Source organism: Microtus oregoni, unplaced genomic scaffold (genome assembly GCF_018167655.1).
Source record: "Microtus oregoni isolate MIOR12 unplaced genomic scaffold, Mior012 000071F_ref0000514, whole genome shotgun sequence".
NCBI classification, from domain to species: domain Eukaryota; kingdom Metazoa; phylum Chordata; class Mammalia; order Rodentia; family Cricetidae; genus Microtus; species Microtus oregoni.
In genome coordinates this window covers 8294174-8310188 of record NW_024543978.1, presented here as the reverse complement: position 1 = coordinate 8310188, position 16015 = coordinate 8294174, and the positions used below count along the sequence as shown (strand labels likewise).

The 16015-nt window shown below is 46.5% G+C and overlaps 1 protein-coding gene across 12 annotated transcripts in view; it reads right to left on the bottom strand.

Moving 5' to 3' along the window:
- Nucleotides 1-16015, bottom strand: part of Bcas1 (brain enriched myelin associated protein 1) — a 78764-nt gene that overhangs the window by 27376 nt on the left and 35373 nt on the right. For 8 of the 12 annotated variants that reach the window (XM_041641703.1, XM_041641705.1, XM_041641710.1 and 5 more), the window contains exons 5-8: nucleotides 12726-12881; nucleotides 12069-12113; nucleotides 9056-9190; nucleotides 5427-5639 (exon numbers count right to left, since the gene is read on the bottom strand). In XM_041641703.1, the coding sequence (XP_041497637.1) occupies nucleotides 5427-5639; nucleotides 9056-9190; nucleotides 12069-12113; nucleotides 12726-12881 (549 nt within the window). The remainder of the gene's footprint in view (nucleotides 1-5426; nucleotides 5640-9055; nucleotides 9191-12068; nucleotides 12114-12725; nucleotides 12882-16015) is intronic. The other 4 variants (XM_041641708.1, XM_041641711.1, XM_041641715.1 and 1 more) reach the window with 1 other exon arrangement.

Sequence of the window (16015 nt, the reverse complement as noted above, 5' to 3'; positions counted from 1 at the left end):
GTTGGGGTTCTGTAGTGGCTTTTCATTTGTATTTTTAATAAAATTTGCCTGAGGATCAGAAAAGTAAAACAGCCCCACTGGCCAGCCTTCACAGACCAGGCAGCAGTAGCACACACCTTTAATCCCAGTAGCCACAATGACACACATCTTTAATCCCCGTAGCCACATTAGCTTGCCATAGAAACCAGGTGGTAGTGGTGCATGCCTTTAATCTCAGCACTAGAGAGGAGTATAAAACAGGAGGAGACATCTCTCAGGCACAGTCTCATTCTGAGATTCCTGGAGGCAGGATCGCCATTTCGGACTGAGGCAGAGGTAAAAGCCCAGTGGCTGGCTGTTTTGCTTTCCTGACCTTCAGGTTGAACCCCAATTTCTGTCTCTGGGTGTTTATTAATCATGCTTCAGGGTTCATCAACTTGACAAAAGCCTAGGCACTGTTTGGGAAGAAGGGATTTTATCTAGGAGAACGCCTCAACTCAGACTAGCTCAGCTGCCCTTAAATCACCTGTGTTCTATGGAGGACAGAGTCTTCGTGGGTGCTGAGGATAAACCGTATTAAATGATGCACTCAGGAGTCCAAGAAGTGACTTTGAATTTCACCCCCTCCCCCCAGAGCCGAGTCAGGTTGGCAACTTCCTCCCTGTGACACCACAAGTGTCAGGTAAACCATGCTGGGGTCCAAGAGTTGGGACAGGCAGAGTGAGTGACCTGGGTCTCCCTCTCAATGACTTTGGTGACAGTTCTCTGGTTCAGGTGATCCTAGAGAGATAGAGAAGCCCGGAACAATTGACAATCACCTGTCTTAGCTTCCTAGAGCCACACAGACAGGTCAAGTGGGGGCGGGGTATGGCTGCCAAGGGGACTGATGCAGTTCATTTGCATACGTGGACCATTTCCATAGTGAGGAGTCAATGATGGACAGGACCTCATCTTGACCAACACAGCCCAGCTATGCATACCGTATGCTCTCTATGTAGCCAGGGTCCCAAAGATACAGTCGGAGGTCAGTGGGACTCTTTTATTTGTTCCTCTTCCAGATATGGCCACATTAAATACCACTTTTCACTACTGATCGATTGAGGAAGAGTGGCTGAGCCTAGCTTTTAAGAGTCACCAGGGCCCAGGCTCTGACCCTACAAACTCCAGTAACAAAGAGACATTGTAAACACTGCTTCAATTACACTGGCTCCACAGCTGGAACCGGGGTAGGCCGGGTGTGATCTGAGGCTCCCTTAAAATCTTAATGGCTCATTCTCTGTAGTCAAGGGGCATGCTGACTTTTGTCGAACAGAGTTCTAGGTCAGATCAACCCTCAGCTTGTTGCGCCAGTTCCTTGAGGTCTTTACTGCTCATTGTTCGGATTGCATTAATGAACTCACGCAGCTGGTGAGTTTGATGAGTGTGCTCTGACGTCATCGCACTCCTCTTACTGATAAACAAATAAAGTAAACAAGACTGAGACCAGATTCTAGAGATGGTTTGCATTCCTCCACTGTATTCAAACACATGAGATGCAGTCACAGAGCTCAAAATAAACAAAACCACTTCTGATGAAGACCAAAACTGCTGTAACAACCCACACCGCTGGGCTGCCCAGCAGGCTGCTAAGCACTTCCCTTGTCTGTGTCCATTTGTCAAAGTCTAAGCATTGGTTTCACCGTCGCGAACTTCGTTGTTACACAAAAGCCTGTCTTTCTATGGAGGGGTGGAATGTGTCTCTGCTCTTCTCTGGAACGTGGCGTTGCCCATGACGAACCCAGTCTAGACCTTGTGTTTCATCTGCATTTGCCCCTGGCCTGGTTTCCCAGCTCAGTACACGGGGCAGATGAGAGCCCCAGGCAGCCCCCTCCCCTCTTCTCTATCCTTAGCAGAAGTCTATGGCAGGAGACTGGGAGGACCAGACTGCAGTTTGGTGCCTTCCACAGCCAATGAGCAGATGTGTCGGGTAACATGGGAAGACAGCAGAGAAGGCTTGACTGCTCAGCCTGGGAATGTGTTCCGTGAGCGCGTTGCAGAGGCAAGAGGAAACCTGGGCCGAGTGGCGGAGAAAGAGGCTCACTCGGGAGCAAATGAAGAGTGTGCAGTGTTTTGAAGGAGAGGCTCAAGATGGTCCGACTGAAAACGGAACAGACAGGACTGAGACCAGACTCCACGGGCTTCCCGAAAGGGAACAGCTTAGTGATTTAATGCCCCACTAAATCTGAATTTCAGATCAGCAGCTAGTAATCTCACTAGCATAAGTCTGTCCCAAATATTGCATGGAACACACTTATCCTATACTAAAATGATTAATTTATTAATGATTAATAATTTTTAATAAGGTGTGGGTGCTTTTCAGTTTTCAGTCTGTTTTTGATAGTCATGGAATGTCTAGTATGAGAAAAATCATTCGGATCTCAAAAACAGAATCATAGTGGTCTCTAGGAGCACTTGGCTCTTAATTGGCTAATCTAAAGAACAGCCTGGCCCTGTTAACCACAATAAGCACTCTGGTGAAAACATTGGCAGGATTTCATTGAAGATTTGTATGTTGCTAAGAGCAAGCAGCTACAAGCCAGACCAAATTCCAGCATGGACAGGAGAGGTGGACAGGAAGTCCCACCCCTAACCAGGGTACTGTGGGCAACTGACAGATGCTGGGAGAGTGGGAGTCAGTTTTCTCTACAACAGCAGCTCCTGGTAAACCGGCCACACTCTGGGGACAGGCACACACGTGAGAATAAACGGGCTGCCCAAATTGGACTTCGGTGAAGAAGCTTTAAAAAAAAAGAGAGGGTCATACTGTTGGGTGGCAAGGGGAGGGAGCGAATCTGGGATGAGCTGGGGCCAGATGACATGACCAAACACATCACACGGGATTCTCAGAGAACTAATAAAAACCTTAAAAACATAAAGAGCTGCACAGTGTGTAACTTACCCATGTCAGCTCCATCTCCAAAGAATGTGGACAACTCTTAAAAGAGACTTTTTTCTTTTAAGATCAGAGATGGCCCATTTTGACCATGGGATAGATGGTCTGAGCGCTCAGATGTCACATGTCACGGGACATCACAGATGGCAGACCCTTTCCACAGATCCTGGACTTTTCATTTCATCTCCAGCTCTCTGGAAGGTCCCCAAACAGAGAAAGAAAAGCCTGCCAGCAAGTCCAAGAGCCCAGATGGTTTCAGCATGAGATGTCTTGGAGGTGCGGCAGGCTTACTGTGGGGACCAGGTCCACCTGTCAGCCCTTCAGTACTGTGCTTTCCCTGAGGACTCTGTCACTGGCAGAGCATGGAGGGGTCCTGGGTCATGGTCTCCTGTCTCGTGTGGGCTCTTACCATGAGCAATCTTGTGCTGTAGCAATCCCTGCCAGCACCACCTACAAGCCAACCTCTTCTTGCTTTCCTTCTCCTCCTCCTCCGCTCTCTCTGTCTCCACCGACACAGCCTACAACACTGTGGCCTCGGTACTGGTTTCCAGCCTTTTGCCATTCACAGGAATCCCCCTGCCCCAAACACTCACACATTACTTCTGTTTGGTGTGTGCTTCTTAGAGAATCCAAATTCGCCATCACACCAGGACCACTTTTTATGGAGCGTGTTCCCTTTTCACTGGATTCCTTTCTAAACTCAGTGCAGTTGGCCTCACCTTCAGCAATAAATCTGCTTTCAAAAATTTTTTATTTAGCCGGGGGATGGTGGTGGTGGTGGTGGCATGCGCCTTTAATCCCAGGACTCGGGAGGCAGAGGCAGGCGGATCTCTGTGAGTTCGAGGCCAGCCTGGTCTACAAGAGCTAGTTCCAGGACAGGCTTCAAAGTTATAGAGAAACCCCGTCTTGAAAAATCAAAACAAAACAAAAAATTTATTTGTGTGTGTGTGTGTGTGTGTGTGTGTGTGTGCGTGCCCACAGAAGCTAGAGGCATCAGATTCCCTGGAGTTGGAGTTGCAGGCAGTTGTGAGCCCCCTAGTGTGGGCACTGGAACTGGACCCAGCTGCTCCACAAGAGCAGTCCTTGCCCTGAACCACTGAGCCATCTCCCTAGCCTGCAAAAGTCTACGTTGACCCAAAGTTGAATGTGTTAATAAGCTTTAAAGATATGTACAATTCTGGTTTGTTTGTTTTTGAGACCAGGTCTCTCTATTTATCCTGCTGTCCTGGAGATTGCTGTATAGACCAGGCTGGCCTCGAAATCACAGAGATCCTCTTGCCTCTGCCTCATGAATGGCGGGATTAAAGACATGTACCACCAAGCCTGTCTGTTATATATATATATATATATATATATATATATATATATATATATATAATATATATGTTATATATGTATAACTATCATGTGTATTTGTTTATATGGTATACAGATATATAGATTATAAATATGTATACATAATACACATAAGTCTCATACACATATGAATATATGATCATTCTTAAATGTGAATATTCAAATATGGGTCACTGAAGTCTTTTCCTGTGCCACCAATATGTGCACATAAATCATTTGGAAATTGTTTCCTATACTATACTACTGGCAAAGAGTTCTAAATTAGTATGTAGGCAGGAAGAGGATTAAAATAGTATCAGTTGACATGTTCCAATGCGTCCTGAATGATTAGAAACAGTGTCCTGGAAAAAATCTAGCAGAAAAACATTCTGTACAACAAGAAATAGACCAGAAAGTGGCTCAGAGGTCCAGCTGGAATCTCAGCAAGAGCGTGTGACTGGTGAGGCATGTGCCGCTGTTCTGTGCCGTGCACGTGGCAGGGGTTTGGAGGAAGCCGCTGAGATCGTGCTTCCAGCTGTGTGAATCCAGCCTGGCTTCTCACTCACACTTTAGAGAAACTTAAACCAGGTCAGCGTGCTGAGCATGTGTCCAGTGGGGTTTGCTCTGCCCTGACACGGAAAGCCCCACTCTCGACCACCACGGCCCGGCCTCCATTCCTGTGCATGCTGTACCTCGGCCACCTTTGTTGTAGACCGCAGACCACACTCCACTGCTGGCGATCTGGTGGACACCCTTATTTTCTAATCTAGGGATGAAGAATCAGCTCACCAGGGCTGCATCTGGACTGGGAGAGGTGAAGACAAAAGGGGGTCCTCTCCCCAGAGAGTGTGTGTGCAGAGAAAGCTAGGGTTATTGATCTCTGCAGAGGGACAACACAGTCACAACACTCTACAGCCCTCTGTCATTGACCTAATCATCCAAAGAACAACAACTCTTACTTGTTCACAGCCTTTTCCCCCGACAGAGCACCCATGTATAGAGAGCATGGCCAGCATTTCATTCTGCCCAGGCGTGCATTAGGACGTCATCACGCAATGGCAAGCTAATCAGGAAGCAGCACAATAACCTCAGAATCATCAACATCCACCGGCCCACTGGAGATCATTCCTGAGTCATCTCTGTCCCCAGGACCCAGCAAAGGCCTCACGACCAGACTCACCTTCTTCCAAAAGAGCTTTCCCAGAGGCAGCGAGGTGGGCCCTGACTTCTCCTTGCTACCTTCTTTTATTGTGTCGCTGGCTGTCGCAGGTGGCACGTGACTTGGTGGGCTGCAGCCTTTTGAACTCTTGGTCACCCCTTTGGTCTCCTGGGGTGTGAAGTTGGCTTTCTCTGACATGAGACTGGCTGAAGTAGTGGGTGTATTTTCAGTATCCTATAAGGTTTTGTTTGTAAGGAGAAAAGTGAAAAATTCAAAGTAATATCACCGTTTCAAAAGTAAAAGGTTCTCTGTTAAAATAAGCAAGGGGCTAGGGTCATGCATAATGTTAATTTTTTTCCTTCCTAATTTTCTGTTTTATGCAAATATTTACTGTGAATATAGCTTTGTGTTTATATAATATTCCTTTTGAGAAAGATAAAGGGGGAGACTTGTTAGTAGTGATGCTCATGTAAGTAACTTAGTGTGGGTAGGTTTGGGGTGTGTTATTAGAAAGTGGAGTTCCGAGCTCTCTCTTGGCTTAGCAGGTAAAGGAACTTGCTTCAAGCCTGATGACCTGAGTTCAATCCCTGAAACCCACATAGTGGAAGGAGAGAATTGATTCCTGCAAGTTGTTCTGTGCCCTGCACATGTGTGTTGTGGCTCACGTGTGTCTATACGTACATGTGTGCACACAAACACACTCACAAGCACAATCAATCAATGTAAAAAAGAAGAAAGGAAGGAAGGGAAGAAAGAAAGAAGACAGAGAAAAGAGGGATTTTGTTTGTTTGTTTTTTATCAAGGCCCTTTGTTTTCAAATAGTTTTGGCCAGGCTCCCATCCATGGAACTATCCTGAACATGCAAATACAATCGTACACAATGACTCATGTTTATTTTATGAGCACGATTACTTTACCAAGCCAAACTGGAGATTAAAGAAGGGTGGCGATAAATATGACGATCATAGGAGTTCTGAAACTTTTCTCCCACATCCCACTTCGGAGAAGGCAGAGAGGAGGCTGTAAAGTGATGGAGATCCACAGACCCCACTCCCATACTTCAGATGCAACCGCCACACTCCACACATAACCTCTTTCTGCTCCCCGCTTCCTTTCTGTTTTTCCCTCCCACCCCTTCTCACCCCCCCCCCACAACAGGCTGTGCTGAAGTCCAGATCCAAGGTATCTGATGTTTCTTACCTCTCCCCACCCTGTCACATTCCTTTCTTTTCTCTTTTCTTTCCCCCCTATTTTTTCTCTTTCCCCATTCCCCAAAGGGCCTTATGTAGCCCAGGCTGGCCTCAGCTCCCTTTGCAGCCAAGGACCATCCTGCTTCTACCCACACTACCCACTCTACCCACGCTACCCACTCTATCCACTCTACCCACGCTATCCACTCTACCCACGCTACCCACGCTACCCACTCTACCCACGCTACCCACGCTACCCATTCTACCCACTCTACCCATGCTACCCATGCTACCCACGCTACCCACACTACCCACTCTACCCACTCTACCCACTCCCTCTCTTGCCCAAGTGCTGGGAACACAGGTGTGCACCAACCCACTTACTTCAGAACATCATTTATTTATTCAGTGAGTTCCTGTTAGCTTCTACTCTCTGCCTTCCCAGAGCCACTGGATAAAGACTTGTGAGCCCCAAATATGTCTAGGCAAGCGTGAATATAGACCTTAAAGTTTAAACATCAGGCTCTTCCGACCTGACTTCATTAGTATAAGCATCTTCATTTTATGACTTTTCCTCTCTGAACTTAATGAGACAATCCCTTTAAACTCCCAGACGATGATTTCTGCCCAAAAGGAAAAAAAAAAACAAACAACAACAACAACAACAACAAAAAACTAGACAATAAAAATGGGATTTAGAGTAAAATATTAAAAACATGTATTTAGGATTTTAAAAGAGTTTTGGTTATGGAGTCTGTATGGTTGCTGGTTTGTTTGAAGAGGCCTCTGACAGTAGCTCTGGCCCAGCCTCCAGAGTCCGGGGATTACAGGTGTACATCACGACACTGGAGATGATCAGAGTCTTAAGGCCGTCTTTCCAAAGTTTACCTTTTCAGATAAGGAAATTTGGGCCTGAGAGCTGTCTACCCCTAAACTGAGAAGGGGTAGAGACAGAGCGAGAGAGGAGAAGGGACCAAATTCCACCATGGCTACTTCCGTCCACCCGGACTTCTGGGACAGACTCCAGCAAAGCCTCGTTTGCACTTTCCTCCCCTGCCGGCTCACCTCAGTTCCCAGAGAAAGCCCCCCCCCCCAATGATATTCTCCCACCACTAGATAACCTAACATCCTTCCTCTGGGCTCTGCAAGAGCCGCAGGTGCTCACAACCACTGAGCCATCTCTCCAGGCCCCGAGACCACCTTCTGCTGTTCCTTTCCTTCTTACTGCAGTATCGATAATCCTCTCTTTACAGAACAAAATGAACCTTCTTGGAAACTGAAGGTGACCTCATGTGATTTGCACGTGCAAAGGTAGATTCTGCTACTTGAGTGTGCTGTGGTAGCTTCCATTTGTACACACAATCCTAGGACTAGAAAATGGAGCTGGGAACTTTCTTTTTTAAACAGGTTCGCTAAATTTGGAGGACAATGGTTAATAATTAAAAAGGACATTTCAAGTATTTGACCCTACTCAGAGATCCCTGGAATTCGTGGTTTCAGGTGTGCACTGGTTTTCCTTCATGCGTGAAGAGTCTGTCTCCAAAGATGAGCTCATGTCACTCATTGTGATTGGCTCTGCCAACCTTCACTGCTTTCTTCTGCTTGGCATCTATGTGGGCGCAGGATGAACTCAGTCAACAGAGGGAACCGGGGAGGCAGATGACAGCAAGGTAATATTGTTATCCTGAGGTTAGAAGAGAATTTCCCAAGGAGTAGGTGGCATACCACAACTTTACAATCAGGATACGAAACAAAACTCAAATAGCATTCTTTTCCTTCTCTAACTCTTGAGTCATTTAACAGCATTCTGTGGAAAAGTCTGTCTGCTGCTGGAAGGGCTTTATCAGTCTCCACCACCAGCCAATTCCTTCCTAAGAAAAGCCTGAAGGACACTGGATTCTAAACTCTACAGAAATAAGCAAGGACTTCACTTTTAATTAGCCACATACACGGCCATTTTCCTGTTAGGAAAAATGATTCTGGTTTCCACGTATGATGGAATGTGAAGGCATCTTTGAAAGGCATATTTAAATAGGAACAGTCAATTCTAGTATAAAAATATCAAATGATTAATAGTATATTTAAGTCAAGTGGTGAAGGTGTATGCCAACGACTGACATTTGGGAAAAAGTGGGTGAGGATTTCAGAACCCTGCTCTACACTTGGAAGGAACCAATCTGAGATTTTATAGCTATCAGGACTTAAATGCCTGAAGTTCAGGCCTCAGTGTCTCCAAATCCCCATCAATGACCACAGTCACCCAGGGCTCGGGATTCCCTGACTTGGGGCTGGTAGGTCCTGGACCCAGCCACCCAGGGCTCGGGATTCGGGGCTGGTAGGTCCTGAATCCAGCCATTCAGGGCTCGGGATTCCCCAACTTGGGGCTGGTAAGTACTGGATCCTAAGCATCAGAGGTGAAGAGCAGGGTCCTTTATCCTCCTAGTCGGAGGAGATACAGACCTTATGCCTAAAGAACTTTCTAAAGGCCAGTGCTAGCCTGGGGCTGTCCAGGCGTTTCTTCTTGCTCTTAGCCTGTGTCTCCAATGTCTTCTGGCCAGCGTGTCCATCGCAGACACTGTCTGCCTTGGTTGCCTTCTGGACAACAGCAGGCACAGCTTAGATGTTTCCTTTTACACAAACCCACTTGCTCTTCTCTGTTTCAGAGTATACTCAGACACTGTGACAATTAACTACTGGTGTGTCACTCAATCTCCCAACCACAAAGCACCCTGGGAATACTTACCTTCTCAAGGTTCTCAAGAATGAGCCACTAAACAGGGCATTCACACACTGGTTTTTAACAGGGTCACCTATGCAAATGACCTAAATCAACACATCCCACAATCCCACTCCAATACAACCCAAACAACTCCCCTCGTCCCTATTTTCTTAAGACAGTGACAGGCCATTTATGCTGTGACTATGTGACCTAAAACATCAAATAAAACACAACCAAATCCAAAAACATAACACTACAATCTTGACTATCAGCATTAAATATGTAAATGCCGCTGTCACCTGGGAAAGGAAAATGATAAACCACCTGCTGACAAGCGATGTTCTGTGTCTTGATTTTAATCTCATGGCTAAATGTTACCACCAAATGACTTCCATCCTCAAACCAATTTCCTTTGAATCTGGAGTAGAACCTTCATGGAAAGACTATCACGCACAGAGGTTCCAGTGACTTCTACATGGGCAGATTTCCCAGGCAAAGGAAGTGTCTGGGGTGAGCCAGTTCATTAAGCCAAAATGGGAGGAGACAGGAATCAAAATAACTCAGCTACAATCGCTACCAACTGTTGACTCAGGTCACAAATGCTGTGGGGTTGTCATGAGGCACGGAGGGCATGTAGCATGATGCATGTAGCGCATGTAGCATGATGCATGTACCATGATGCATGAGCAATCATCCAGGGGCTGGAGAGGTGGCTCAGCAGTTAAGAGCACTGTCAGCTCTTCTAGAGGGCCAGAGTTCAGTTTCCAGCACCCACTGGGCAGCTGATGACCTCTGTAACTCATGTTCCAGAGGATCAGATGACCTCGTCTGACCTCTATGGGCACTGCACACATGTGGTGCTTTTACATACATGTAGACAAAGCACCCATAAACATAAAACAAATACATAAAAGTAAGGAAATAAAGGTATATATAAAAAAGACTCAGGGTTGGGGACTGGAGAGATGGCTCAGTGGTTAAGAGCACTGGTTGATCTTTCAGAGGTCCTGAGTTCAATTCCCAGCAACCATATGGGGGCTCACAACCATCTGTAATGAGATTTAGTGTCCTCTTCTGGCTGGCAGGCAGGGCAGACATACAGGCAGAACATGATACATAAAAAAAAAAAAGTATTCAGGGTCAAGTGTGACAGAGATGGAGACTTTTCAAAAGCACCTTGGGAACTTCAGAAGAAAAAGACGCCCCAAAGACAAATACAGAAGAAGCCACATCAGCTCCTGGGCATCCCAAACAGTCTGTATTCATAATCCCTCATCTAAAATACTGGTTCCCAGCAGGGACTTCTCCGCCCACTGGATGGAACAATGAGATTTTATCATCAAGGTATGCCTGGTGAGGACCACATCTGCACTGTGGATGGGTTTTGGTACATGGGCCAGCTGAAGAGAAAGAGCGAGTTGGGTCATTTGGGAAGCCATCCAACACACCCACACCCTCCACTGTTGACAGTCCAATATGCTGAGCATGGCCCACAGACTGAAAAGCACAGAAATGAACATCTCGACCCAGCCATTCATTGAATTTGACCTCAGCTGCCTTGTAGCAAACAAGTCATTTTAAGAAATCTGTTTTTCAATGGGAGGAGAAATTTCTAGAGGAATCGATTGGTCCACTACGTGTTTGTAGAAATAAGGGTGACTACATTCAAACAGAGCTTCACAGTTTGCAAGGCACAGCAGCCCCTTCCCTCAACTCTGGGCCAGTTTTACAGATGTGGAGACGAGGTGAGAATCACATGGCCCCTACATCAGTGACCTGGAGCTCAAACACAAGCGCTCCAGGATGAAATAAAGGGGGCTCCCCACCGCTGCTACAGCGGCAGATGAATGGGACTGGGTGAGCCATCTATTGTCCCCTATCCCCACCAAAGCTCTTCCAGCGGGCACTTATCCCTCTCCAGCTTAAACTGTCTCACGGGTTCCATGAAATTTAAACCATGTGTTCCATTACAGGCCATCTGCCCAGTCACATGGAAGGAAAAACATCCGTAAGACGGTGGCTACTTCACCCCAAGTTTACTTGGAGAGGAATGGTCTCCACTTCCAGCCTATGAACCTCCAGGCTCAGCAGGGTCCACACCCTACCTAGCCTTTCACGGGGCAGGTGTCCCGTGGCAGCTATTTTAATTCAACATTGCTGTGCAGTAGATATCTGCTTTTCAAATGATATGAAAATAGAAAACATATTAACACCCCAGAGCTGCAGCTTCTGCCTTCTACTTCAGAGGAAGTCTTTAAAAAAACAAAACAAAACAAAACAAAACAACAAAACAACAAAACAAAACAAAACAAAACAATTGCTTCATTTTCTTTTCTACACACAATGAAAAAAATAGATGTTGATGGTGTAGTTATTATTAATTTGTATCCGCTGTGTATTTAGCGCCTGGGCACTGTGACATTCTTTAGCCAGAGCTACTCTATCACCTTCCAAGCGTTTCCACTGAAATGTTTATTAAAATACCGTTAACCAGGGCAGAGGACTGTTGCTAAGGTAGCGGGATTGCCTTCCAGGCAAGAGGCCCTGGATCTAATGCTGAGCACTGCAGAATCCAAACAAACAGAACCACAATCTTAAACTAAACCAAATACAGCACCATTAAGTTTCTATGTAGATTCATATATATGCGCATCATAGAATATTCATGATATGTACATCACCCAAGACACATATGCAGATCGAAACCCAATTCTTTGCATCAAGTCAGACATACGTGCATGTCAGGACACCTACCGTGTCTTCTGGGTCCCTTCTGGTCTCCGTTTTGTTAGGCGAAACCTGGAAAGTGGGAGAAACACAAATGTTAGGACTCCGCTCTAGAGGCTGACAGATTTCACAGAGACAACTCTCACCAAAAACTGAGAAACAAAAACACTCTTGACCCAATGGAGACATGAGCAGCTCTAGGTAATAAACAGTTTACAAAACCAATATTTTATTCTGAAATGTATTAGATCTTACACATCCACCAAGGGTTCGATCTCATTCAAAAATCATCTCCCCGAAGGCCATCAGGTGTCCCCTCGATTTCCTGATCATTAGTTGAGACGCAGTACCTGTGATACATCCTGTTGATTTTTTTTTCCATTTTACCTGGTGTAGTCAGATTGATACTGGCATACAACTCAAACACATTTGGGACCGGCTACTGCTGGATTCTATATAACACCGCAGCTCATGTCCCACAGTTAAGACCTCCACCCATTGTTATTATGACTTCCTGTCCTAAAGCTTTGTCACTGAAGGCCAGGCCAACACAGCGTCCTGAGAAGAAACATTTACATGGCGCTGATGCTAATTTTGATACCATAACATTCAAACATCCCTGATTCCTAGAATTAGACAGGGGGACAATGACATTAAGGAAGCAAACCAGAGATGTCTACTTACAAGGGTCTTGAAGAAGCTCATAATGGAGTTGATATTCTCTATGGTTTCTGCCTCCTGGGGGTCCTCCTTCTTGGTCCCCAGCGCCTCCGGATCCCCAGGGACAGAGTAACTCTGAGTGTCAACTTCAAGTCCTCTCCCCTCACCGTCAACTATGTCCTGGGAACAAAGCAAAGTTTTCACAGTTGCAGCCCCTTGGATGCGGACTCTCAGAGTCTTCCTTTGATTCCACACCCCTCTCTTCCTCATCCCCTAATTCCTGCCATAGCTCTGCTGCCCACGGCCCTGCAGGACAATCGCCAGTTTATGAGAGCCCTCCTCGCCTCCCTTCCCCCTCCTGCTAACACATTCATCGCACATGGTAGGAGGGACATTGTTTGGGGCCAGAGGGTAACAAACTGAGCAGTGCATATCACACCCCAAACAAAACTCCTTTTCTCTCAAGTCTCAAGGAGGTGGTCAGAGAAGCCAAGGTTTCCATCTCTGCATCTGATGGTCTGTGTGTTAGGCTAGAGATGTCCCTGTGGGATTTCCCACAATTCCCAGAGCCAAATCATATCAATAGCAATAACAATAACAACTCTTTCCCCAATAACTACTCTGGGAGTCTGTTGGTAACCGGGATATAACTTGGGAACTGATTCCTTTCCTTGTCCTGTTTTTTTTTACCGTGATCCTGAGCCAAGACACTGTCACCGCTCCACTCCAAGAGAGTCATGACTCTTGCCCTGTTTACGCGTGTCCTGGCAGCCTCCCTCACTCCACAGATTTATGCCTCATATCTTACCAGCTTCCAGTGCCCTCTCACGGCTTTGGAGTCAGGCCCACACTCTGACACTGCTTCCTCAGGGTCATTCTTTCTGAGAGAGAGGTGTGGCTCTCTCCGCAGTCTCTCGCCTCTCTCTGATTCCTTTCTCTCTGTTCTTTCTGGTCTGATTTCTTGGAGTTTCTCAAACACTCTATACTACAAATTATTTCTAACTCCATGGCTCTGGAATCTTCTGCCCCTCTGGTGAAGATCCTCCACATCTTCTTTTAGGGTGTTTGAAAGATTAGGGGGGTGGTGTGTGTGTATGTGTGTGTGCGCACACGTGTGTGAGTGCAGTTGCCCATGGAGGTCAGAAGAGGGTGTCAGATCACCTGGAGCTGGAGTTACACAGGTGGTTGTGAACGGCCTGATGCTGACTTCTGGCAACCCAGCTGGGGGCTGCTCTAAGCACAGTAAGAGCTGCTAAGGTCCTAGTCCTCACTCCAGCCCCCACCCTACATCTTAAGTGGTGCCTTTTCCAGGAGCCCATCCCCAAAACTCCAGCTAAAACTCTCCTCCCACACCTCTGTCCTTTCTACCTGTAGTGTCCCAACACCTTCACTAACCTCATCCATCTCAGACTTTGTCCTTACCTGCCCATAGACCAGCATCTCCACAAAGACAGAAGCTGTGTTTATTTTGTCCAAAACTGTTTCTTATGTATCAAGGGTAGTGTCTTAATTATGGTTTCTATTGCTGTGAAGAGACACCATGGCTATGACAACTCTTATAAACATTTTACTGTGGCAGCTTACAGTTCAGAGGTTCAGTCCGTTATCACTACAGTAGGACACACTGGCATGCAGGCGTATATGGTGGCGGAGAGGTGTCTGAGAGATCTATATCGTGTGTAGGCAACAGGAAGTAGTCTGAGCTCAAGTGGTACCTTGAGCATATATAAAACTACTAAGCCCACCTCCACAGTGACACATTTCCTCCAATAAGACTATACCTACTATAATAAGGCCACACACCCTAATAGTGCCACTCCCTTTGGGGGCCATTTTCTTTCAAGCAACCCCAGGCAGTGAGGCCACAAAAGACATCTAATAACTCTTTACTGTTTAAATGCTTAGCAGAGGAATAGAGGAATTAAAAGCTTCAAATAGGGGCTGGAGAGAAAGATCAATATCAAAAATGCTTATTGATCTGGCAAAGGACCTTGGTTCAGTTCCCAGCACATACATCAGGTGTCTCACAACAGCCTTTAACTCTAGTTCCAGGGGATCCAACACCCTTTTTCTGTGGGCACCTACATGCATGCAGTATACATAAACACACAGCATCATATACATACATCTAAATAAATTTTTTTGAAAACTTGATGTGAGTCGAGGATGTCTGTCTTAACTAGCTTTTCTTGCATAAGAAGAGGACAGAGTTGGCTCCCCATACCCAAGCAGCTAGACCCTGCCATCTGTGTGCCTCCCATGATACTTATTCTGTTTCCAATGGATTTATTTATTGTGCACTATCTTTACTTATGGGTAACTGTGTTTGTGGTTTTACATTTTGTCCATTATAAGCATCTCATAGCTTTACTTTAGAGTGTGTGTGGTGTGTGGGTATGGTGTATGTTCATGCATGTGCCTCAGTGTGCATGTGGAGGTCAGAGGACAACTCTCAGGGGTTGGTCTTCACATTCCACCTTGCCTTTGAGGCAGAGTCTCTCTCGCTGCTACTGTGGCTGCATACCCCAGGCTAGCTGGCCTAGAACTTCTGTGCAGCTCTCTTGTCCACCTTTCTTATTTCACATAGACTGTACGATTACAGATGCATGCTACAAAATTCAGCTTTTACACGGATCCAGGAATCGAGTTCGGGTCGTTAGGCGCCTGTGAAAAGCACTCCCCCCCCCCCCCCCCCGAGTTATCTCCTCAGTCCATACTTTATTAAGCCCTCACATGTTGCTCCATTTCCTTTGGCAAATTACCAGGGTGAAATTTACAGGTCAAGAGTTAAGCAAATTTTATAAATGGATATTCCTGCCGGACAGCAGGTGTGACAGCAGATTCCCTGCAGTTCTGACCATACAGGCAGCTCTGTGTTTCTGCCAAGTAGGTTGGTAGAGCAGGCAACACCTGTAACATGCCCTGGACGGGCAGGGGAAGAGGATGTGACCAGGGACTGACAGCCAGAAGCTTCAGATGTGGAAGCAGAAGAGGATGAGTCTGGTTCCACGCTTTCCTGGCACTTCGTCACTGCGCGCGTGCGCGCGCGCGCGCGCGCACACACACACACACACACACACACACACACACACACACACAGTCTTTTCCTTCATCTCAAGGGTTAGGGGTCATTCTTGAATTCCCCAGCTGTTCTTCCACTGCTGCCAACTCCCCAGGGGAAGGATGGGAGGGACGGCAGGGAGTCCTTTTCCCTTTCTCACAGCACCCAGGGCGTGAGCTTCCAGGAGCCCACAGAGACTCTACATTTCTAACTATTTTGATCACTTCCCCCAACAGAGGAAGGTGAAATACAA